The sequence below is a fragment of the Lutjanus erythropterus genome, chromosome 23 (assembly GCF_056507025.1).
Source record: "Lutjanus erythropterus isolate fLutEry1 chromosome 23, fLutEry1.hap2, whole genome shotgun sequence".
Classification (NCBI taxonomy): Eukaryota; Metazoa; Chordata; class Actinopteri; order Lutjaniformes; family Lutjanidae; genus Lutjanus; species Lutjanus erythropterus.
In genome coordinates this window covers 1,498,989-1,524,888 of record NC_139339.1, presented here as the reverse complement: position 1 = coordinate 1,524,888, position 25,900 = coordinate 1,498,989, and the positions used below count along the sequence as shown (strand labels likewise).

Sequence of the window (25,900 nt, the reverse complement as noted above, 5' to 3'; positions counted from 1 at the left end):
CCCAAGAACCGATGCTTCGGTACCAGAGTCGAGAACGTGATGGTTCTCAGTTTTCTACAGTGGTTTAGGTACCGTGGATGTATTTCTTCCAGACCTGATGGGGACAACATACGATATGTCTGCAAGTGCTAACGGTAAACGGAGTAAACGGAGTCGTGTATGAAGTACTTTCTATACTAACTACACACTACCTGCTCAGTAGACAGACAGAGTTAGTGACTAGCTGGTGAACAAAGTGGAGCATGAAGCAGCTAAAGAGCCAGATATTTCCCTCTGAAGAAGGTGGAGACTAAAAACAGAGCTAAAAGTGAGAGAATATTGGATTTATATTCATCCGGTGAGACAAACACAGCTCCAAAATGTCCTTACAACTCGATTCTGCTTCCCCCAAGTGACCAAACAATCTGTTGTTGCAGACTTATGAGTAATGCTCATAATATGAACTCATTACAGTTACTGTGCTAGCTGACGTTAACTCCTGATCTAATCGTACAGAGAGAAACCCACTGCAGATTCAGTGGTGTGGTCTGATCAGCAGTGATTCTGTGTTCGCTTGGTAACTATTTTTAAAACTTTAACACACTCTGCTCTGCCCTCAGGGTCCAATGACAGGTGACATGAACATGAACAAGTGATGAATGTATTCATAGGTTCGTCTTTGAGCTCACTGTGTTCAATTTTAGAAACAACGTCCTGCTGTAAAAATAATCCAGCACACAGCTGTATGATCTAATTTGTGGTTAATCTTCCACATCAGTACGTCGGAGGTAAACAGTCGCGTGTCTCACCGTCAGTAAAAAGGCGACTGGGAGCTGATGTAGAGCCTCTGTGTTTGGGAGACAGGGGGGCTGAGCGGGGACAGAGGGAAAGGGGAAGGAGGAGGTGGAGGAGGAGGAGGCAGACAGGAGGCGAAGGCTCTGCCGCCGCAGGTCAGCAGCCCCGGGTTGGTGGCGGAAGGCGGGGCGGCGAGCGGAGGGGACGGGCTGCTGGGAGAATCGCTGCAGGCTCCGCTCAGGAAGGACAAGTCTGGAGGAGACGGAGAGGAGAGGGGGTGAGGAAGGAAAAAAGGAGACATTTTGGAACATGTTGCCGGCATCAAATTCAGATTGAGTGAATATTTTATCAGTCTGAACAATAAATATCTCGTCTTTGTACTGATTTTAACTGAATAAAGGTCTAACTTTTTTAAAAAACATTGCTTTCTGTTTTTATTTACATTTTCCACAGCAGCCAAACTTTTTTGGAAATGGAGTCGAACAGGAGGAAAAATCAGAGGTATCAGAGAATTTACTAGTCAAAGTCAAATAAATCTCCTCCTTTAATCTCCACAAATACACTTTCTTTAACCTACACTGATAAGAACTTTTATTACCCTCAACTCGTTTTCTCAGGTGGTGTTTGGCTCCAGGCTCTGACTGAAGGTTTACAAAGCTGGACCATTTCAAATTTACATCCTAATCAAAATCAATCCTCATCAAAATTTAACATGCTCACAGGAATTTATATTCTCTCAAACTCCTGAATACTGAGCGCGGTAAATTAGCCTTTAGCTTTACTGCACTAAATAAATAAAACAACTTACAAGAGATATTGAAATTGCACAGTTACGTTACTGTAGGTCATTTTAAGTGTCCGATAGATGATGTGGTTGTTGCACAGCGTTGCTGCTTTGATTGATTCATACACGCCTCTGTTATTGTTTTATTTGACCTTTTCTACATTTTATTGTTTTTATTGGCTCTTTTTTCTGTGCTATCCATCTTAGCAGACTGTTATTTATTTCTTATTTGCCTTTTTCTCATTTTTACAGTTTTTATTTGCATAGCTGTAAAAAAAGAAAAGCTTAATGATCTGTCAATTTTCCACAAACAAAAAAGGTTTGTGAGCCCCGTCCCAGAAGGGTTTAGGGCTGTCCCACTGTCCATGGGGACGCTCTGGTTAGAGTTTTTTGGTTATAGGTTTTTCAGCCCTGAGTCGTGTCTGGAAGATTCCTCTCAGGTTGAATATGCCCCCAGCCACCCTCACCAGAAGCCTGCAGGTAACTTATGAGGCAAAAACCCAAGTGAAGACAATGTCTGCAAAACACTTACTGCACCACATGTTAAACATTCAGACAGAGTTTAGTACGAAAATCAGCCTGAAGCTATTAAAGTCGGGCAAATAAAAATAATAATTTGAAAAGTAAAGTGGTCCTCCCATCCCTGGTCATTATGCTTGGAATAAACTTTTTAACCCCCAACACAGGCCTGGAGTTTCATTACTCACAACTGCAATTCAAGCAGCAAGTGCAATATTGGTCAGGGTAAAATCACAATTAATTATTATACCCTTCTGGAAATTCACTAATTTTGGATGCCAGTTATACTCTGCATGAGACACTGCAGGGACTGATGTCTGCAGCTACAGGACAGAGACAGATAAAGAAGGCAGAGGGGAGAGAACAGGGAAGGATAGAAGACATGGAGGAGGAGGAGGAGAAAGGGGAGACTCTTTGCATGTGCTCTATCACTGGCAGAGATATTCAGCTCCCTCTGGAGCTGCGAGCAAAATGAAAAATGGATGCAGTGTAAGAGACTTTGATTAAAAGCGTCCACCACAGGGCGGACTTCCAGTAGCCCCGGCACACTCAAGTTTCCTCTGCACGTTTTTAAAGTAACATCTCGTGTCCAAAACAACATTTTTAATTGTGTTTGTGGTTGGTTTGTGGTTGGTGATTCAGGCCGCGGGGACCTGAGAGAGCTTCAGCGACACAAACCTGCTTCCTGAAAGTCAATTAAGAAAAAACATTTGAACTCTGAATCATATTTCAGCCTTGTTTTCTCGCCCCTCCTCCATGTTGCTCTTACTCCCTTTTTACTGCACAAACCATACGGTTGAATTGATGCTGCACTTAAGCTCCGACCCCAAGAGACACATTTAGTGAAAGTCAAGTTCTGCTCTATTTTCAGTGAGACGATCTTCAGGACAGAACTGCTGTGTGTTACAAGAACAGCATGATGGGTTCAAATACCTCTGTATCCATTAGAAAGAGTCAGATTATTCACAGTGCCATTATCAGTTCAGGGACTGTCACTCTTTCCTGTTTGTCTAGAATTTTAATATTTCTGCATAAAAGACTGGATCTACATAGCGGAACAAATAAAAGTAAAACAGTAAAAGACTAAAAACTATAGATGTTATAAATTCACCATCAGGCCAATCAATGCAGCGTTTCTGTGAGATACATTTTGCAGCATTGGCCTGAAGCTCCAAAATATATAAAGTCTCAATTACAAGACTCTGTGGAGGTAAATTAACCAGATAATTAATGGCTGCCCAAGTATATTTGGTGACCAATTTAGCATTTTTATTTTTTTTATCTACCTAAAAAAAAAACAGCACCATCTGCAACAGCCAGCCAGACTCTGCTCTGCACAGAAACACACACACAGGGACAGAGTCTCCTGTTCACTGTATTCACCATCACTCACCACAGACAGTAATTAGTCTGTCCCTTGTCCTCTCTCACGCTCACTGAAGTTACACACTTGTGACTAAATGCTTCTCTGACCAGTCAGTAGTCTGTAGTGTTTGTTAGCTTACCTTTATCAACAGCACTGAATCCACAATAATCCCAAAAAGAAGCATTTTTCTTCTTTTTTACAAGTTCGTCCTGCACCTTTATCACCCAGACATCATGTTTGTCAGCTCAGCTGCGCTGCCACAGAGACCGACCCCTGGTGGCGTGAGCTGCATGCTACAATACAGCATCTCTATATCAGTTTAATAGACAGGGGCGTCAATCATTGGATCTCGATTTCTTAAAACCCTGGTATACCGCAATACCTTTATACTGCCAAACTTTATTGGGCAGCGCTGAACCCAAGATGCAACGATGGTGCCCCTGCAAAACTGTGTCAGGGGGTAACAATTGTTGTTTACCTTTGCATTGTCAGTGGCCACGTGTTAATCTCTGTAGTTTTCAGTTAGATCAGATGTTGATATTTGCTGTTTCCCGGGGACTTTGAAAATGGAGATAGCACATGCTGTGGTGCTGCCAACAGCAGGCTTTTACCCACAGTGTACATCCGGTGAGTCAGACTCGTCACAATGAGTGGACTAGAGGACACTGGTTTTCTTGTTGGTTGTTTTCTTGGAGAGCATTATAAAGCTACTCTGCATGAAGCAGCTCATTTACTGACTCAGATGCTCTAAATGTGAACGCAGATGTTTCAGTGCAGATAACTTATAACTTCACTGATATTCTGTAAGGTCTTGATCTCTTTCCAACCGTCACGCTGTCACTCTGCAGGTGATGCTTATTCTCAAATATCTCATTTTGAACAGAACTCCTCACAGGTACAACATGTTGTTCCTGCAGCCAGGCTTTGAGAGACGCTGGCGCAGGCGGCGCTGTGATTGGCTCAGAAGGAGATCCAGATGGAACGAGTTCAGACTCTGACAGCTGCTACGACACAGTTCAAACAATACACAGCGTGATGAGGCTGCCAAAGCAGTCCCCTTCTCAAGTCAAACTAGTTTTCTTTTCTGAGACTCAAATGTTCCTCCAGCTTTCAGATGACCTGGTAATTAAAGAAAACACTGTCCTAAACTGACCTCTCAAAACAGTCCAATGACGAGCTACAAGAGTGAAATTAAAGGACACAATTTTCTCTTGTCACAGATTATGCTGTTCTTCTGTTTTAATCCAACCCACCTTAATTTCCTTTATCTGCAAATGTAAAGATAAAAAAAAGTCGAATGAGATGAAAATATAACGTGAATCTCAAAAAATGACGATGGTTTGATTAAGACTGTAAAAATGTAATAAAGGAAACAGAGTATTGTGCCGCTTTAGCTCCAGGCTGCAGAAACGTCCAGAAAAGTCCAGTTCTGTCTGCACTGCTGGATGAATACAAATCAAGTGCTTTAAAAATACATGTTCCCACACCATCCACTGCCCTGTTTCTGTGGACTGTATATTATTAACATCTGATAAAACATCATAAATCTGACAGGGTGTCATATTTATTGTGCAAATAGCAGTTGGTTTTACGACGCCTTTGCACCAAAGTAAACAACATAAACCGTAGAGCTGTAGTCAGCAGGCCTGTTAAATCGAGAGGGATGAGAAAAGAGAATCACAGGTGTGTCTGTGGTCATGTGGGCGGGGCACAGGGAGTGCAGAGCAGGCTGTGTGTCTGAGTGTGTCCGAGTAGACAGGCTATATGGAGACAAAGCTCTCACACAATCCAAATAAACCTGACAAACACACACAGACATCCATGACCAAAGAGTTGCCCATATTTTCAGCACTGGCAGCACAGGCCTTCCTTTGCGAGGCAGCTGGATTTGTGAGATCATAAGAGAATCCATCTTGCCAGGCTCTAAGTTATCAGAGGTCGTGTGAACCAATCAGTGTCCTTGGAGGGACTATTGGCTGCTACCAGCGTAGTTTTCTGCGCGCGAGAAGCGTGCATGGAAACGACTCGTCCTGAAGAGGTTAGCGTAGATACTGCTGTAGCATCAGAACTGGAGAGCATTTCTTCATTGAAAGAGGAGCAAAGAATAGCACTTTATCAATGGAAAAGATGTTTTTGCTCTTCTTCCGGCCGCTTGCTTCAACTTCGCTTCAGTGAGTTGATCTGATTGGTTGACGTTTGCCCATTTTAGATGTGACAGATGGTTCATCCAATCACCTGCCAAGTATTTCTGGAAAGCCCCCACCCTTTTCCAAGCAGTTTCTATGGACGGCTTCCCAGATTGTTCTATGTAACAAACCATCTACCCTGTCAGGTTAAATAAATCTAGCAACTAGCAGCAAAAAACAAATTAAACACAATGTTTTTGTGGAGCAGATGATTATCCTGGAAACTGGAGTTTAGGTGGGTGGTGTTAGAAGATGTGGGACAAAGTCCAACAATGTATTGCCTTCGACAACATAGGGAGCAGCGTTTCCTCAGGTTACACAGTATAGTAATAGTTACGTCTTCAAATTGTTTCCGTAGTCCAACCCACAGACTCTTCATTTACTGTTGTACATGACAAAGAAAGTAAGAAAATCCTCACATTTAAGAAGCTGGAAAATGTTAGTCAACTTTTCATTGTAGCCCTTTTCAAGTGCATCATGGATTTAAAGTAGTCATGTCCCTTTTCTTGACACTTTTTCTCCCTCTACCACTTTTCTTCTTCATTTTAAAATGGTGAAAACTCCTTCCATCCTTTTAATGAAACAGACGAACACCATACAAACAGAGGAAGTAGTCACGGTGCAGCGGCTGGGATGAGTTCATCAGGAGAGCAAATGTCAAAAAAATTTCAGCTTCTCTGAAAATGTCCCTGGTGTTGGGGGTGTTTTCATGCGCTAAAGTTAGCTCTCTCTGGGGTAATGAGGTAAAAAGCAACACCTGAAGTGGCAGCAGCTGAAAACAAAGGGCTTACCTCAGTTTACATAACTACCCAAGTATTTACACATGAGATCAAGCAGGATCCTGTGATTTGTCCAGGTGGAGCCGAAGAGAAACGGCACCAAAATTAAAACTCTTCAGTCGGTGCCATATTTCTGCATTCAAAGCGGTGAGTTTCGCCAAAATGCGTCAAGGCTGCGGAGGAGCCTCTATCACTGACAGACGTGTGACTCGCTGGAGTAAAGTAAAGCCTTGTGTTTACCTGCCAACACGGGCAGGTAGACCAACTGTCATTTCAGTGCAGCTGAGAAGGTCCAACATTCAGGCCTTTGAAGCCAGCTGCTCATCATCCTCATCACATGGAAAACATGTACGTTTGGCTGCCATTTACTCTACATCTTTAAACTGTTTCCACCGCAATGAGAGACACAAACTTCATCCCTGCATCAGAACTTTTTCAGTTTGTTAAAGTTTGTACTTTCTGACTTTAACTTTTGCTTTGAAATGAAAGATAATGGGAAGTATGTATGAGCATGTTTAGCTTTGCTACAGCCACACAGCGCACACGGCCTCAGCTCTGCTCAGCTAACACACCTGCTTGTTTATTCATTCGTATATTAAACAGCATGTTTATACATATACATGCAGTAAACAACCCAACAAATAAACAGCCGAGACAGATCACATATCAGAATTTGAAATGTCTGGATGCTCGTAAACACTGCATACACCACGGGCACGTTAAGCTGATTTATGCCTCTGTGTGTGTGTGTGTGTCAGGTGTGTGTGTGTGTGTTGAACAGTACCCAAGTTCCACAGGGTGTTCTGTGCAGCCAGCTCTTTGGCGTCATCCAGCTGCACACACAGCTTGTCAGGGATGTATGTGCTTCGTGTTGATGGAATCACCACCTGCATACGCATACACACACACACACACACACACACACGTCCTTGGTTTGTTTGCTTTTGATGACTGCTGATGTTCTTAACAATATAAACAAATAAACAAACATTTATGTATTTATTCTGTATGAATATATTCTGCTTTTCACTTCTAATGACTGCTGCGAGTCATGTTCCCACTGAAAATACGACACAGTAAAGTAAAGTCAGGTTAGGTGATGTAATGTATGGTGACGTGACCTGACTTATGCTGAAGGAAGTGATGTGAAGTGAAGTTGAAATAAAGTGAGGTGACATGAAATGATGTAAAGTGAGATGTGTACGGTAAGTGATGTTAATTTAAGTGAGATGAACTGAAGGAAGATGAAGCTGTTGAATTAAAGCGAATTTAAGAGAAGTGAAGCAAACTAAAGTAAATTAGTTAAAAGTACAGCAAAGAAAAGTTAAGTTGGTGAAGTGTACTAACATTAAGTAAAGTGTGATGTTGAAATGAAGTAAAATGAAGTTAAGTATGGTGAAGTTGTTGAAGTGCAGTTAAGTGAAACTAAATATAATAAAGTTGTTGAAGTAAAGTGGAGTGAAGTTGCTGAAGGACAGTTAAGTAAAGTGAGGTACTACCTCTCTAACCTTGGTTATTCACAGAACGTTGGTTTGTTGTTGTACATAAGCAGTAGTTAAAAGTGTGTACTTGTGTATTGGGATTGGTGTAAAGACCTTGTACAGGAGCAGCAGTTTCCCGTCTTGTCCAGGTGTGGAGTACAGGTGGTACTCCGGCTGTGACCAGTAGTTTTTGCGGCAGTAAAAGTCGAGCAGACTGACAGCAGAGCTGATCTGACTCTGCTTCAGTGCCAGCAGGCTGGTGGGGGTGAGGGGAGTGCCAGGAAACAGGGGGAACACACTCCTGTCTGGTTCCTCTGAAGACACACACACACACACACATGTGTAAGGAATCAGCATTATTGCTCATCACACCAGACATGTTAACTCACTTTAAAACTTTAAAATTTAGCTCTAACACAACCAGAACCAGCACCATCAGGACAAACCAACAGGTCTGCTCTGACTCTAACTACACAAAACTTGGCTGCAAATTTCTGCTGCACACTCAAGAACAAAACAGCCCTGAAGCTTAAAAAGTGCTCGGTGTCACAGTTAGAAATTATGGAGCGTGAGCCTTATGCTGCAAGTGTACAGCAGTATTGACTAAAACTGAAGTATATCAGTTATGTCAGACACAAAGCCTGTTACATAATCGGTGTAAAAATCAGTTGATCGACTGAAAATGAACTGTCAACAGTTTTATTTATGTGTGTAGCAGGAACACCAGACACTCCCTTGGGCAGTTACTATTAAAATATGTCAAAGCTTGAGTGCCCTAAACAGCTGGGATCCAATTAAATTCTAATGTTATTTCCACTTGCTATATATTTCTATTTAATGAATCTAACTTTTTTTAAAAATGTTTAGACTGATGAAAAAAGTGTTTTGGAACCATTTGTTAGTTGGTTTTTGGGGGGTTTTTTTAGGTTTGGGTCAGGTTTCTTTTTCACACTTTTTCAGATCTATACAGGAACTTTAATGAGACCTGAAAAGTTGACCCTGAAAAGCCCGACAACATTTTGTCCGAGCCCGACACAAACCCATCCCTCAATAGGATATTTCAGCAGAACCTGATTACAGCCCGACATTTTCCTGAACACGCTTCCCTCTGTCCACCAAACAGTAGGAGCTGGCAGTGACAGGGACAATACATGGGGAGGAATTTGAAATGCATTTTTAAAAAACTACTTGCTAAGTGTCTGAGCCCCTATTCTCAAGCTTCAGATAGTTCATCTCATGTCTCCAACATGATTAGACTTTTACGTGAATAAACTGTAACTAAAATATTAAACTCTTCGACTGAAACGGTCTTGTGATGTTGATGTTACATCGTGACTGAGTCTACTAACTTTTTATTGTGCCTCAATTCATTAAAACACTTATTAAATTCAGACATCAGACTGAAATGAGAATTCTCGAACAGGAACATCACTATTATCTCTTCATTAAGAGCAGACCGGCTCAGCTCCGCTCTCTCTCTGTCTCACATTATGTCTCCATTACTCCCTCTTTGAATATCTCTGTTTATCTCAGTCCAGAAATATGTTTAATTGATTTTTATCTGCCTGGGTCTCTTCTCCTTTTATGATAGAGTTTCATTCATACGAAGTCGGAACAGTTTTAGATTCAAGTCGACGTCTGTTGGTAAGAAACATTAAAACCAGTGCACCGATTACGTTAATGCTCGCGGTGCCCGTCACGGCTCTAAGGCCGTCTTCCTTCAGACGGCTTTAGCTGCCAGAGAACAAAAACACGAGCTGCTATAATCACCACGCTATATGAAATATATCCAGTTATGCTAATTACGTCATTCATTTAGCTGAGGAGTACATTAATCGGCAAATCCGTCTATGTCAACATACTTGTCTTAACCACATAATATGGCCTCCATCTTAAAGCCTTCAGTAGCTGCAACCAACTCTGGTTTTCATGATTAAATGTAAATGTGTGATGCTCTATTTGCTTTGGTTTAATTAATTTCCATTTTGTTGTGGAACCCTTCAACAGTTTGCACTTTTACCATCAATATATCACCGTCAAACTAAGTGCGGTACATTTCTATAATTACTGTGAATACGTAACTGAGATGACTGGCTCATATCTCACTGCAACAGAGCTGTTTATGTTTCTCAAAACTACACCAGACTTCCCAGAATCCCTCTTACTTCTCACCCTCAGCCTCTGAAGAGGCTGAACGTGTTGAGGTTTTTATAGTTTCTGTTCTTCAAAAAGGAAAACACTAAGCCATTAAAAACACATTTTTTCTGTCTAGTTGGGTCATTAGCTCAGAAACTATTTTTTTTCTTCTCTTTACATTTACTGAAGCTTGTTTCAAGTACAGCCAACAAAGGGTCTGTTGCCACGTCTAAATGAGCCATAAGCTGTGGTTCACTTTATTTAGAAAATTTTCATAGATTGAAGGAATTGTTGCATTAAAAAATCATGAGACTGGGCTAGCTTACATCTCAGCAAACATTGGTCAGATGGTGAAATACAGCAGGTGTTTCTACATGACAGATGACAGAAATACACTCGTTAACGTGGGAAAAGGAAGCGCAGGGACTCGATTAGTGCAGCGGACCTGGAGACGGGTCACCCAGCCAGACCGCGATCGCCTCAGGAAGAAAGCCAGGATAAGAGCTAAGCTAACCCCACTAAGACCTGAGACGGCAATTATCGTCAACCCACTTTGATTCTTCATCAGCCCACTTTCTCCTCCTCAAACCCCCACAGAACAAATGCAGATGCAGTGGATCTAACAAGTTTGTCTGGAGGTAAAGTTACTGCAGCCAGTAAGCTAGCGTTCGTTAGCCGGACATGCTAATGTTCGCAGCTTATGTTAGAGCAGATGAAGATAGACCCGGTTTTCATCAGTGCTGTTTGTGGCTGTATTTTTTAAATATGTACTTTTTCCACAAATTGTGTCAGTTGTATCTGCAGAGAGATTAGAGATGAGCTGAACAGACACACAGGAGGGAGGGAGGCTCTGTTTTTTATCCAAGAACACACATAAAGTTTTAAATTCCTGAGGTTATTATAAAGTTCAGTTCTATGTGTGATTAAAAAAACAGCAGAGGAGCTGAATCTGTTTGCAGCTCTTCAGCATGCAGTGTGTCTCTGCCGTTACTTTACTTGCTTGGTTTTCCTCATTCCTGGATGTCTACAGCAGTGTTTTCTTTTTTTAGGGACCCACTTTTTAAAAATGACAAACGATGGTGACCTGATTCAAAATGGGGCTCTTCAATAAATCTTAATTTGTGCATAAATGAATGTTCTTGGCCATTTTTTCTGCCATTTCTGCATCACCTTATCACCTTATATTATTATGATGCCTTTTACTGAAAACATATTCACATGTTAAATATTTTATGAATGAGAAATAAATGCATTTAGGCTGAGTTAACAGACCACCTTTCAGTTTTTTTACTTCCTCTCATTGGGAAAACAATATAGAACATTTTAGTCCGTTTCATAAATGAGACACAATAAGTGCATTCAAGCAGAATTAATGTTTTTTCCACTCATTAGTTAATTTATTTGGGGACCCCAGTGACCCACCAATCGGTCACAGCCTAGTCTTTAGAAATGATGACTGTGTTATCTGATCCCATAGACAGGAGTCAGCAACTGTTATGATCACAAGTGTCAAGAAAATAAAAAACTGTCTGGAGCCATTTATTAAATTCTTTTATTTTTTTGATTTGGCATCTACAGACAGGAAGAGGTACCAAGCCAAAGACGTAGGCTGTGACACTCATTTCAGTTGATGAAGTCTTAAAACTATTTTTGAAAATTTCATAGTCCTACAACAATGATAAATAAAAATTAAAATTGTTATTCGTTTCTCTATAATTTTTTGGGAAAGTCACAGGGACAAGCCAAGGTGGTCTAATATTGCTGTTCTTCAAACGACAAATGCATCTAAAAATTCTGTTAATTAGAGTCATTATTGTGTTTTATGTTTAAATAAACATCAAGCAGCTTTACATTCATTCAACTGAAGGACAGAAACAGCTTCTGTCTTTAAGTCTCTCCTTCAGTATATCTGTCTCTTCCTCGTCAATCTCTCTCACCATTCAGTGAAACTTGTCTTCTTTTGCCTGAATCTTTCCTGTGTCTGTCCAGCTCTCTCTCTCTTAATCTCTTTTCTCAGATACATAGTGGAGGGAAAAGACATATTTAGGACTAACTCCCAAAGTGAATCTTTAATTCCTCCTCCCATGAGTCTCTCTCTCATCTATCCCTCCAAAAATCTACCCCTACACGTCTCCCTCCTTCACTCTCTTGTAGTTGGACATCTTTCCTGTCATAAATATTTCACAGTCCATTTGTGGGAGAGTTAACTCAAAAAACTTTTCTCATTTTCAGAAAATGTCTGCAGGCAGTGGGAAGCTGAAGTTTTGCTTCATCACCAGATTATTATCGCGGCTGTGTCAATAGACGAGTGAGACTTGATGAATGTGAATCTGTAATGGATAAGACAAAGTCGAAACCTGCTCAAACTTAGAGGACAAAAAACTGAAAACTCATCATACTGAATCAAACAGAGGGATTTTACAGGCGAGACTGAACAACAGCCTGTCTGCAGGCATTTCAAAACTAAACAGAGCTTCATTAGAGAGAGAGTTAATGTACGAGCAGAAACAGCACACTCTTCAGTGTAGGACTGCAACTGTTTCGATAATTGTATTTATGTATCGAAAACTACTTTAATTAATCAATTATTCATCAGAGAAAAAAGACAAAAGCTCAACTTTATTTTCAGCATTTTATTACAAACACAAAAACTGTTCCTTGTCTTCTTGTACAATGATCTTTCAAACAACTTGCACATTAAAAGAAGCAAATTAACACTACAAGAGTGCAAAGAATTTTTTTTTTGTTGCTTTTTACATTTTTTTCTCAAAACACAAACCTGTTTAAGTCTTCTGTTTATAGTGGGGACATCTAAGTGCATCAGGGCTGCAAATATTTTTATTATATTTTATTATTTCCATCATCATTAGCCCATTATCTTCTAGATGTTTGGCCCATAAAATGTCCAAAAAACGGTGGAAAAATATCTATCAGTGTTTCCCAAAGCCCAAAGTGACGTCCTCAAATGTCTTGTTTTATCCACAACCCAAAAATATTCAGTTTACTGTCACAGAGGAGTAAAGAAAACAGAACACATTCACTTTTAAGAGCCGAAATCAGAAAAAAGGACTCAAAACGACTAATTACGGGGGCTAATTAGTTTCACAGCAGTGATGTCACCAGTGTGCACATGTAGTGGATGACATTCACTAAGATAATTACTATTACAGGTTAATTTCCATGTGGCTAACATTATTTTTATATCATCTAACTCTTAATGACTCTGTGTGCTTGTAGTTGTAGACTCGGTGCTCGTAGGGAATGACCTGTCCCACCATGAACCAGCTGAACGGTTTAAAAACACATCAGTGGTGAGAGCAGTTCTGCTGCTGGTGGCTTTTACGGCATTCGCCACTTCCTGGAATGTCTCCTTGTATTTACTCTGTCCATCAGTTTGGTGAAATGGGTCCTTGAGGGAAAAGTGCAACCAGGGTGGAGGATGTGAATCTTTTTTCTGAATCCTTCCACCATTGATAGCTGCCTTGTGTCCATTGTGTCAGTCAGGGTACCATCAATCAGACCAGCTGCTTCCTGTAGAGTGCAGATCTTCCTCAGAATGTCCCCATTAAAGTTGTTGTTTCTTTCTGAAGTGAAAGAGACATTATGAGAATGCATAGTAGCACAGTATGTATGTAAATCAATGCATTCTTTGTTGTAGTTAATAATTACTGATGTAAAAGGAAAGTACAGACCAGACTGTTACAATAAGAAAATTAAACTAGCTAAATAGACACTGGTAATGTAGCTATGCATTGAGAATAACTAATATACTGATTCTCTTTAGAGTTTCTCCAAGTGATAAATATTTAAATAACTGTATAACATTACCTCCAGTGTCTCTGACTTCATTTCAGCTGATTAGCATTAGCTAAATCTGCTGTCTCCAGCAGATCTGTGTCCAATTTGACAGACAAACACACAACTACAGGTTAATTTAAAGACAGAAAAAAACTTCTGTCGATTTTAGCAATGTTTGGTGAAGGATCAATGTAGTCGGGACCTGATAACACATACTGCTCATTAAAAAAATATTAAAAACAGATGTAGATGAGCAAACACAATGGATCAATGTAGCCTGGCAGAGGGTTTTATAAAGTTACTAACTTACCATGACTCCTCTTCACCCAGTATGCTTCCTCTTCAGGTTCTCACGCAGTGATGTCATGCTGCCGTGACATTTGAGAGCAACATTTTGCGGCAAAGTCCAACATTAATTGGGTTTCAGAAATCTACTTGCACCAAGTACATTTTTACTTATTGCTTACTACTACACAATTTGTTGTATTTATTAGCAGTTATCAAACAATGCCTTCAAAAAGCCACGACGGTGCGGCGCTGCATACCCAGATCAATCCCGTTTGTCTTTCTATAATTCATCATGTGAGCTACACAAGTCGCAGCATTGGCTGGCTTCTTGGCGAACTTCTTGTACAATATGCAGTTGTCCTTCAATATGTGTGAATACTGCTGATCTATTTTTCCATCAACATGATGCAAGTTAATATTTAGCAGTGAAGATGTCTGGTGGCAGTAAATGTACAGTTTGCCCATAAAAACACTGCAGAAAAAGTTCAAGGTCTCATTTCCCAGCTGCTGGGTGAAGTGAAGGGAGAGTCTGTGGGATTAAATCAAACTCCAGCTTGGTTACAAAACACCTTTTTACTGGGCACTACCCTCATGTTTATGCGCAAATTGTGGAAAAAATAGACTTGAGGTGTAATTAAAGGCTTCAGGTTGTGTTTGAGTCCATCAGACGCAGCTGGGATGGAAGACGCACAGAGCTGGTGCAGACAGCTGCACTGATAAAAATGAAAGCATTTCTGTCGTGTGAGATGTGCGAATGAAAAGCGCTTGTTGTCGAGACAGGGAATGACACTTGAGAACATTAGATTAGGCAGGTTTGGGAGAAGTTTTCCAGAGGAAGAAAAACGTCTCTGCAAAAAGAGAAACTCCTCTGTAGAATTGGACAAAGTATCAATATATGATATTGTGATGTGAGACTAAAAGGATATTTTTATAAATGTTCTACACCTCCATCTGTGCCCATCATATCCAATGACTGATGACTGTTCCATCTTCCAAAAGCAACAACTCACAACAACAGTAAGTTTGCTTTACCAATGTCAAGATTTTGTGATATTTGACCATAAAGCACAGAGAAGTAGAAAAAGAGAGCACAGAGTTGATTTTCCTCTTTGAAAACTTTAGTGATGAAGAGCACGGCTTCAGGCTGCACAGCTCTATCTCAAATGGAAATGATCACAGCTTCATATGAAGTTGATGAATGATTAATATTCAGTCATCTTTCAGAACTTGCTGCACATGAAGATTTTAAATTGGCTGCACAGAGATTTTATTTTCACGCTATAGAAACCTGAAAGTTTCGCCAGAGTCAAACAGAACGCCAGGTGAAACTGGGCGGAGCCACTTGTGTGACCGGTTGTTCAAACCATTAAAAAAAATCATAATTTAATCCTGATAATTTCACAATTTCATAGTGATATTATCTATTTTCTATGTACTGATTAATTTGATAATGTTTTATTCATTTGATATTGAAAAGCAGCCAGTCCTCACTTTTGAGATGCTTGATTCTTTTGCTGATAAATGATGATTAATCATCAATCACAATAAATTAATCAATACTAAAAAACACACACACACACACACACACACACACACACACACACACACACACACACACACACAGAAGCGCCTCCTTCTTACCTCCTGCTGGGGTGTAGAGGGGGCTCCCCAGGCTTGAGGGCAGGGGCACTGATCTCAGTGGAGAGAATCCGTCTCCAGCTCCTCCGTCGCTCCTGTGCAGGTCAAACGTCCCTCCTCCTGCGGCTGGGTTGTTTCCCAGGTAACCCCTGCTGTTGTACCTCCTCCCAGCAATGCTTCCGTCTTTCATCCCGGCCGGTTTGGCCAACGTCACCTCCACGCTGACCCCGTCGATCTGGGCTCCGTTCATGAGGCTCAGCGCAGTGACGGCATCGTCGCGGCAGCGGTAGTGAATGAAGGCGTAGTCTGTGAGCTTCTTGACCCGCTCCACGCAGCCCGGCTTGAAGCGGGAGAACTCCTGATGAAGAGTTTCCTCTGTGGTGCTCAGCATCAGGTTACGCACCTGGAGGAGGACACAGACAGGAGGAACACAACTTAGGGCTGAGCAACACAGCTGAGAAATCAGTCGTGATAAAATGTTTCATCTCAGTCTATACTGATAATTAACGTTAACGTTTATTCAGCCATCTTTAATAAAAACCAGGAGAGAAAAAAGGTTGCATTTCACCACTTTATTTTGAATTTAACCACTTTATTTATCAGGTGGTGTTGGGTTCAGAGAGTCCCCTCCCTGATCCTTGAAGTTACCGCAGAGTTTTTAATCGTATTTTATTCTTTGAGATGTAAATCTCTCTTTTGAGAATCTGTCTGTTACAGAGCCAACATTCAACTGCAGGAAGAAGAGGAAGAAAAGACAAATATTCCACTACAGTCAGAATGAAAGCAGCCTTTTGATGAACTTTTACACACAGAATTAATAGAGCAGATGTTATTTTACTCTAAGAATTAATGGAATTCCATTCCTCTGATTCCATGAAACTCAGCATTTGGTGTGACTAATGAGGAAACGACGTCTATCTCTAAACGCACTGCGTCTTTAAGGACCACACCAGCCTTTTTCCATTTTTCAACATGCTGAACGTGTCAGCCGTCAGTTTCCATTAATTTCCATGTACAGTATGAGTATCTACAAGAGCCTTGAATATACTTGTGTTGTGTAATCCTGTTTCAAATGTTTATTTTATTGTGAATAATCATTTTCAAAGACAAACAAAACTTGGTACTGTCATGCTTCTTTTCTACTTAAAGAAAGACAATGTCAAAACATAAGAAAAACATCCTTTGTACAAAAAATAAATGCAAAAGAAACAGAAAACTTTCAGATATCTAACACAGAACCAGCGTCAAGCTCTACCCTGCAGTTAGGAGAAGGAAAGGAAAAGTCTTTGTCCAGCCTGACTCTCTTAAATTAAGAGTAATTTGAGCCCAACTGAAGATCTTAAAATGTTCTTTTTTCCTTCAGCTCTTCAGATAACAGTGAAATCTAAAACAAAACTCAGTGGTCTTAAATGAAATAATAAATTTGTCTCTGTGGTCAAATTTAAGACTTGTTGTCATGTAACTGTCAAGAAGAAACTTCTGAGTCACTAATGAGTTCAGCAAAAGATCTCCTGCTTTTCTTTTGTTTGGCTCCTTTATTTCTCCTTTAGGAGAAACACATGAGACTTCACTAAGATCAAAATAAGAATCTTCTTTTTGTCTCATTAGATAAAGAAAAGGCGACTGTTAGGAACAGAGTTTTCCTCTGGGTCGACTCCCTCTGCGAGATAAGACACTTCAGGTTACCAAATTGTCTAAAAATCGACGATTAGATTAGATTCTGTCAAGGTGTGTCCATGATTTCTATGAGCCACAGTTTCAATCTGGAACTTCCTTTTTTTCCCCTCAAGATAATAGGATAAACTTTTTTATGCAGTGATAAGGCCACGTGTCAGGAGGCGTCTGTTTCCTTTCATCTTCCCCAGAATGATGAAAACTTCGTCAAAGTTCAGGTCTTGTGTTGTATGAGCATCAGTTTGACATACATCCACTTATTTTATCAATCCAGTTACCATGAATTACACAGATGATGTTTGTCAGTTTTATTTTACAGGAGTTGAGTGTGATTCTGAAATGTAATAACTGTAATGATACAAGGCAGCTTTAATGTACCTGTTTATTTACAGGAGAAAACTTCTCCTCGTCACAGTGACATGTGAGCAACTCCTCCTCCAATCAGCCTGTTTTATCTGAATCATTTTTAGAGGCATGAAAAGGTCAAACTACCCCATGTTTGTAAGACAAAAGCAAGAATGGGAGACAAGTATGAAAAATAAACAGAATTTTGTGTGTTAGGGTTTAAATTTGGATATTTCCTACCCCAAAAACCCATCTTGAGATCCCACTATCTTAGATAACCTTGAAAAAATATTGGTTTGTTTCCAACATGTCTGTCTGCTCATGATTTTGACTTGGTTTTAGTGATTTTCTGTTAGTAAAAAGATCATATTACTGATATGAATGATGGACAACACTGAAAATAAGAACCAAGCTGTAATTAACTGTAATTATCCTGCAAGTCATCGCACTAAAAGAATAATTACAGCCTGTTTGTGGAATCATCAACAGTCATGATTTGTAGAAAACGAGCTCATAATGAAAACGAAATGAAAAATCTGCTTCAAATGACAGAAAGTTGCAGTTTTAGTCTCATAGTAGACTCTCACAGAGTGAAGGCTTTATTTACCTCTGGGTCTCCTCTGCTAAAAATACTCTGCCTCACAGATCTTTTGGGTTTGTATTTGTTGCCCTCAGATCTCATCTCAGTCTTTCAGAGTAAAAGCCTCAGCAGTAATTGATCCCCTGGAGGGGGGGGGGCTCCCTGCTGCTCGGCGCTCTGTCACCTTTGATCTGAACGAGCTGGATGAAAATTTCTCCCTTCCTAAAAAGCTGACCTCTGGACAGCAGAGGGACACCGGAGAGCGATCCTGAAATTAAGGCTTCACAAAGTTTTGCAGGCTGTGGGCTCGAGTGGAGCTTTTTGCAACAGAAGTAAACACAACTGTAGAAAACTGTACAAACCTCCTACCATTTAAATTACAAGTCACTTGTCATTTTTTTAGCAATCAATCATTATTTCTAAAGTTTTTTCCTTTAGGAATAAACACAAGTCAAACCCTCTCAAACGCGTGTACTTACATAAAGGACTCTGACGCGCTGCATGACCTCGTCGTCCACGTCTTTCTCCGGCTCGGCCCAGTCCACCTGGATGGAGTGACCCCACAGCTGGAAGGTTCCTGAGGACGACAGCAGGGTCACAACCTCCTCACAACCTCCTCACAACCTCAACAAATTCTCATGTTTGCGCTCCTGCATTCTTCCAGTTCTCTCTGGGAATACAAGAATCACTTTAGACCAACAACAATGATAAATGAAAGTTTAAAATTTGAAAAATAACGCTTATTTATTTCCACACAAGTTTTTTTGTCAAAGCCACAGGGACAAAGGGGCAAAAGGGCTGCATGTGGCTCCAGAGCAGCAGATCCCTGATCTGGATGAGGGTCTAAACAGTTGCTGTTACCATCCTGTCCAAAGTGAACATTCATGGATTCTCTTCATGCTTCTCAGAGATGGAGGACAAAATCCAAAAAGACGTCGTTTGAGACGTCAGCCGTTAAAACAAATCTCAGTTACAGTCTTATAAACATGATATTCACACATTTTATTAATAATCCTCTGCAGCTCAGCGTGGAAACACAAAGAGGGAATTTTAGAGTAAAGAGAGTGTCAAATCAAATGGGTGTCTTCCAAAGGACAGACTGTTAAAGCTTCAGATTAGCTTCAGATAATCAGGCACTATGGATTTGTCCATGTCCACTGAAAGCACATTATGAGACAATCTTTTGATGTCCAGTTTAAGCAGCAGGAATGATTACAGCGAGGAAGATACAGCATCTGTCGTCTGATGCTTCCCTCCCTAAAGTCAAATATATTTCAGAGAAGTGTAAGAACGTCTCTTGTGCAGGAAGCCCTGATGAGGCCCCTGTCGTCCCATTAGAATAAATCACCCATGGAGCAGCAACTTCCTAAACTTTTAACTGAAGCTGTTGAAGAGGAAATAAGAGAGTCGTGGATTCCTGCAGGATCGGGTTCCTGGTTCTGTGAAAAAGTTGCTGGAAAAGTTCCTGAAGTGAAGCTGAACTTTAAACTCATTAGAGGATGAAGGTTACCACTTCTGATAAACTCTGTCCTGAGGGGTGCGCTGCTGTTAATAGATAAAATAACCAGATGGGAGAGTGTGAAAGCAAATTAAACACATGACGAATCGATGTTCTGTAACACACTGATGTAACAGACCAATCATGCCTCACAGCAGAGCAGCTCACTGATCTGCACCACAGACTTCAGACAGTTCAACACAGACGACAGCAGTGATTTAAGAATCACTATCATCTCACAGAGCGTCACGTCTGCAGACTCTACAGGGATCCCTGCAACACACACCAACTGTGACACCACCTTCATCCTAACTACATGTGGGCTGCAGAAATTCATCATGTAATCAATTATGAAAATCCGTCGATTTGCATATCGGGCGTTGATGTGTTGCTATGAACTGCTGCACACGGTCAGAGCGCAGATTCACCCAGACAACAAGCTGCAGAAAACCAAGACTCACTGTGATCATCTCAACTGTGGCAGGATTTTAGACAGAGATGCAACAGTTTGTCTCTTTAGCTCCACAGACTGGACATGACTTATCACAACTGTTATGCAATTGAATAATAAATAAATACCATTTTTGTTTTATTTCATTTATTTTTGAGCTTCTAAAACTCAAACATCAAAGTTAATTATTTCAACTACAGATTATAGGTTGGCAAAACTTTTGAAGTTTATTTCAAAGCTTAAGAATTGGAGTTTGCAGTGCAGTTGTGGTTTTATCACTGAGAGGAAACTCCATCCTCCAAAACAACAAACAACAACTTTAAAACCGTTTCAACACAAACTGAACATCAGAACCTTACAGACGTCTCAGACTGAACAGTTTAAATCCCCTGCACGCTGCTGTCCTGCAGTATTCTGTGTTGTGGCTCCCTCTGCTGGACAAAGTCAGGAACTGAGCCACAGTTCAGAAGCTGCACTGATGAAGACAGGACAGAGGTGGAGGACACGTGGGAGGAGACGTGGATGCAGAGTGTGTACCTGGTATGAGCTTCCTGCGGGCCATGGCTGCAGCTTTGTGGGACTCGTACTCGACGAAGGCGAAGCCTCGGTTCCTGCTCTTATCTGTGGAGCTGGAATACACGATGACGTCCACCACGCCGTCTGTCACCTGGAGACACAAACAATGATAGTTAGACATGTAGAGAGACTGTGTGTGCGTGAGAGACTCAACACCTGCTGCTAATGTTAATGATCACGGAGTCATTATCAGCAGTCATTACTCACTTTGCATTACAGTTTTCATGTTCACTCAAAAAAAAAAAACTAAATAATGATGATTTGATATTTATTGAGGTCTTCTTCATCTGGAGAAGAAGATTTTTAGGCCAGGCCAACTCTGCAGCACCTCATTATAATGCTGTTTTTTCACACATTCATCAGAAAATGTGATTTGTTTCTGGTTCTGTGATTTGGATCACACGTGGTCATATTGTGATTTTATTACAGGTGTGATTAACTGTGCAGGTCTGGTCGTAACCGAGCTGCTGAGCTGCAGATTAACATCTTAAGTTTATGATCACAGCATCAACAGACAAAATAAATCAATGTTAAAGGGTGACTTCTGTACTTTTCAACCTTTTTCAACCCAATTTTCCCGTATGTTTGTGTCTAAGTAACTAACGCTGACAGTGATGCTGCAGCTGTCAGCTGAGAAACTGACCCACACACACACACACAGTCAAAGAATAGCCACTGACAGTGTTTGTTTCTGCCACCGACAGGCTCAGGATGTTAAGTGTCTGACAGCATTAAAGAAGGGATCCACCAAACATTTTATCATAAGAAAACACAAGTCAAACTGGACAGGAACAAAAACTCACCATAACCGTCTCGGACAAATGAACATATTCTGGCTCTACAGGCTGCTCTCCTCTCACTCCCCTCCTCCTTCTTGCTGAGCAGCAGCTCTCAAACTATTAACACTAAAACAAAGATTGCCAAAAAATACAACCAGCGATGGATTCAACCCGTCACCACTAGTAACCATATTCATCCAATATATCAGTCTGTACAGAGCAATAAATCATCTGTTTCTGACTCACAAATGTTAGACCAATAAAAACAATTTGTTCAGCTGCTGTTTTATGACAAACTTTAGTGAATTTAGTTTTCAGGTTTTAAAGAGATGATTTAAACCCTGAAGTGAACTTTTTCCAAAAGTTAATTGAAGGCGACGGAGTCCTGAAAACCATTTAACAGCTTCATTTATTCTCTGGTGCCTGTAGGAACTCTTAATTTGGCATCTCGGGGACGTACAAAGGCAGAGCCACCTCCATCCAATTAGTTTACTCCACATTTTAATCACTTTATTCTGCAGTCTTCAACTTAATTATCCAAAGTTTGAATCTGCTGTTTTTATACAACCCATCTGTTGCCATGGTTACCAGTTTGTTTCCGCTCTTCAGTCACACCTGAGCTCTCAGTTCGAGGTCAGCAGCAGAGTGACGGCAGCGACAGGTGTTTCGTACCTTCTTCATCTCGTCCAGGATCTCGTCCTTCCTCTTGTCTTTGGGGATGGAGCCGATGAAGAGGCGGCAGTTGTCCAGACTCACACACACTCCGATGAACTTCCCCGGACGGATCTCACAGTTGTCCAACATCTGGATGGCTCTCTGAGCCGCCTCTCTGCACCACAACCAATAACCACCAATACTTCATTAATCACAATGTTTATTTAGGGCTGCAACTAATCAATCAATCTGTCAGTTGTGTTCTCCATTAATTTACAAGTTGTCTGGTCTATAAAATGTCCAAAAATTGTGAAAAATGTCTGTAAAGTCCAAGATGACGTCCTCAAATGTCTTGTTTTGTCCACAATTCAAAGACATTCAGTTTACTGTCAGAGAGGAAAGAAACTAGAAAATATTCACATTTAAAAAGCTGAAATCAGAGACTTTAGACTTTTGACACCGTCATTAACCTGAGTGTTTCCATATCTGGACTCTGGAAGGTGTGAAATGGGGTGTATTAGTTCTGCTGAAGTGTGTGCACCTACCTGTTGGTGTACATGACGAAGGCGTAGCCGCGGTTCTCTCCGCTGAACTCCATCATCAGTCTGAACTCGTAGATGCGTCCGGCTCTCTCGAACAGAGGCACCAGCTCGTCTTCGTACATGTCTCTAGGAATCTTCCCCACGAACACCTCGCAGCCCCGCGGCGGCGCCGGCCCCTCCCAGCCTGCAGAGACACAACATGCCGCGTCTGTTAACTGACCTGAGGTCAGATGAACTGTCCGGTCACAGGCTGACACGGCTGACAGACAGACAGTTTTGATAAAAATCTGTCAGCAGGTTTTGAGTCCTTTAAGGTGACAAGTTTTCTTCTTGTTGTTTCTTGTTGTAGGTTTCTGTGAGGACGTCTTATAATGTCACTCACGTCTCAGGTCTTGTTTTAACAGATTATTCAGCTCACTGAGCCTTTCTGTAATCAAGGAACAATTTATTTGGGTTATTAGTCCCTCAAACGCTGCAGCTTCTCCCCACAGACACTTTAATCACACTGAAAGTTAGATTACTGTCTGTTCTCCATCTCTCAAACAAACACTAATGTGTGAACATGTTTACATATGTTCTCCTGATGTTCTGCATGTGTTTATTAAACGTCTTGGCCGTCCTCCACCAGCACTGGAGCTTTATGTAACAACAGGGTTGGTATTTGGATTGATTTCCCATCAGCCACTCTGGCATCCAGCAGTTGGCTGCTTGTCAGAAATATTTCAGGCCTGAAGAAACATTTGCAACTCAAATAATAAATTCATTGTTTAAAGAGATTTAAATCATTTTGAATGCTGTTTCTGTTCTCATTTCCTGACATTTCAGAGCCAAACTACTAATTTAAAGAATAATTAGTTGATTTAATGATAATTAAATAATCATTAGCTGCAGCCCAGCTTGATATTTAAACAGGGTTCCAGTATTTTAAAGGTTTTCCTGCACCTTACAGCTGTGATAAATGACATTTATATACTTTATATGCTTAAAATATTTAAATCAGAGGTTATTGTGTTATAAACAACCAAAGTTATGTTTCATGACAGAATTCAACAGACGGGAGACAAATTAAAGGAAAACACAGCAAAGTTTTATGTTTCAAAATGTGACACTGTTCTTCACAGTTAGTCTCGGCATGTTGTGGGTGTTGAGATGTGAGCGAGGCTCGAGCATCTTCATTTTGTGCACAAAGGCAAAAGAAATTCTCTCCATCTTAGTTTATTTCTTTACCTAAATTTCAAGCAGTTCCAAGCACCTTTAAAACCTTGAAAACACAACATTAAAATTCAAATGTTTTCAAGGATTTCCAGCACCCATAAGAACTCTGTTGAAGGTCCTCCAATCAGAGATGCAGACGGAGAGATGCAGGTGCAACACAGGAAAATCTACGACCAGTCAAATACTAATTTTGCAGTTTGAATACCATGGCAACAAACAAAGCATCAAGGTATTCTGTTCATCCCTAGTAAGATCCTGTTTTTAACCAAAAACAACAGCTCTGTCACTCTGTTCAAACTGACCAGACTCCACTGACAAAAACACTAATTTGACCTCTCTGGTCTCCTGCTACATCAGTCACTTTTTAATCCTTAAAAACATTAAAAAAGACACAATAACAGAAAAGAACTAACTGAAGCAGCAGCAGTAGATGACAGAGGTAAAACCATTGTTTTTGTCAATGGAGTCTGGCTGCTTTGAACAGAGTTCCCCTGTCTGGATCACCAGTGCTAGAATGTCCCCGTATACTCTAACACAGCAGTGATTCTGGTGTCTTACCCGGCGGGGGTCCTCCGTACTTCCTCTGTCCGTTCTCCTGCACCATGTTGTACCCCGTCTTCTCCATCAGGGCCAGCAGAGCCATCTCTTTGGCGCAGGTCACCTTGAAGTCGTCCGCACCCAGCAGCGGGCTGACTTTACCGGAGTCTTCCTCCACGTCTCCGTCTGACGCTCTGTCACTGTCTGTCCAACAAACATCACAGTTAACCGTCTGTGAACATCTGATCTGTAACATTCAGGACATGTGATGGGAGACACCAGCATCCTGCTCTGAACTACAGCTGCTGTTAGTTCAGCTTCTCAGAATCACTCGGTTCATATGTGACGGACAATTTTCATGTACAAATAATAGATTTCTGAATTTCATCACACTGACCCAAACCCCTCGGGTCCCATCGTCCCAGTGGGTTTGGACACAGATCTCAAGCTCTACTTCAACCCAAATATATTCAGTTTACAGTCATAAAAGAACAAAGAAAACAAAATATATTCACTTTTAAGACGCTGGAATCAGAACATTTTAACTTTTTTTGTTATGATGCTAAAAAGTTCCCAGAGATCCCTGATCTGAAATGCACTGTGGTGTCAGACGGATCATTTGTCTACAACTAGAAATATTAATTTCTGATTTTGGCCAATTCTAACAATGTGAAGGGAGAAATCCACCAGTTATCATAACTCACATCCTGATGTTTCATTTCAGAAAGTGAAATAAATATGCTGCTTAGCTAACTTTACCTGTTAGCTACTTTCTGTGAACCAGTTCGAGACCCCTGAAACTCCCAGTCCAACCAGTGAGCACCAGTAAACAGTGATATAAAGAAGTTAACCTGCCAAACACAGTGACTAAACTAGATTTACTCGTTCAAGTAGTAAAAAAAAAGTTCGCAAAACAGCAGGACGAGCTAAAAACTGTTAGCACAGCAGCTGCCGTTACCTTTCATGCTAACGTTAGCGCCTCAGTAACGTAACGTAACGGTAACTTGAGCTTCCAGCCGTTTTTCAAGCTAACTGTTGAGCCAAATAAAAACTCTTACCGGCTCTGTCTTCAGCTCTGCCTGCCGCCATGTCTGCTCACAGTCAAACGTTTTCTTCTTCTCAGCGGAATTTAAATCCTCGACCAGCAACACTTCATACCCAACGTTAATGTCACTAACTTCAACTATAAGTTACCTGGGGCGTCTCTACTCCAATCAACTGGCCGAATTCATGATTGACAGTTCGCTTGAGCCAATCAGCATGTTTGTCTGAGGCACGTGAGGCGGGACAACACGCAGAT

General features: G+C 40.9%; 1 protein-coding gene across 1 annotated transcript; it reads right to left on the bottom strand.

The window, feature by feature from the left end:
• Nucleotides 1-237: 237 nt before the first annotated feature.
• On the bottom strand, nt 238-25,758 carry rbm46 (RNA binding motif protein 46). Its single transcript, XM_084712185.1, has 10 exons — nt 25,659-25,758; nt 24,622-24,804; nt 22,852-23,032; nt 22,325-22,481; nt 20,835-20,964; nt 18,828-18,925; nt 15,753-16,152; nt 8,004-8,203; nt 7,193-7,295; nt 238-1,026 (listed from the first exon to the last, which is right to left on the bottom strand). The coding sequence occupies exons 1-10, from the start codon at nt 25,687-25,689 to the stop codon at nt 791-793; spliced, it is 1,719 nt and encodes a 572-aa protein (XP_084568311.1). The 5' UTR covers nt 25,690-25,758; the 3' UTR covers nt 238-790.
• Between the last annotated feature and the right edge of the window lie 142 nt (nt 25,759-25,900).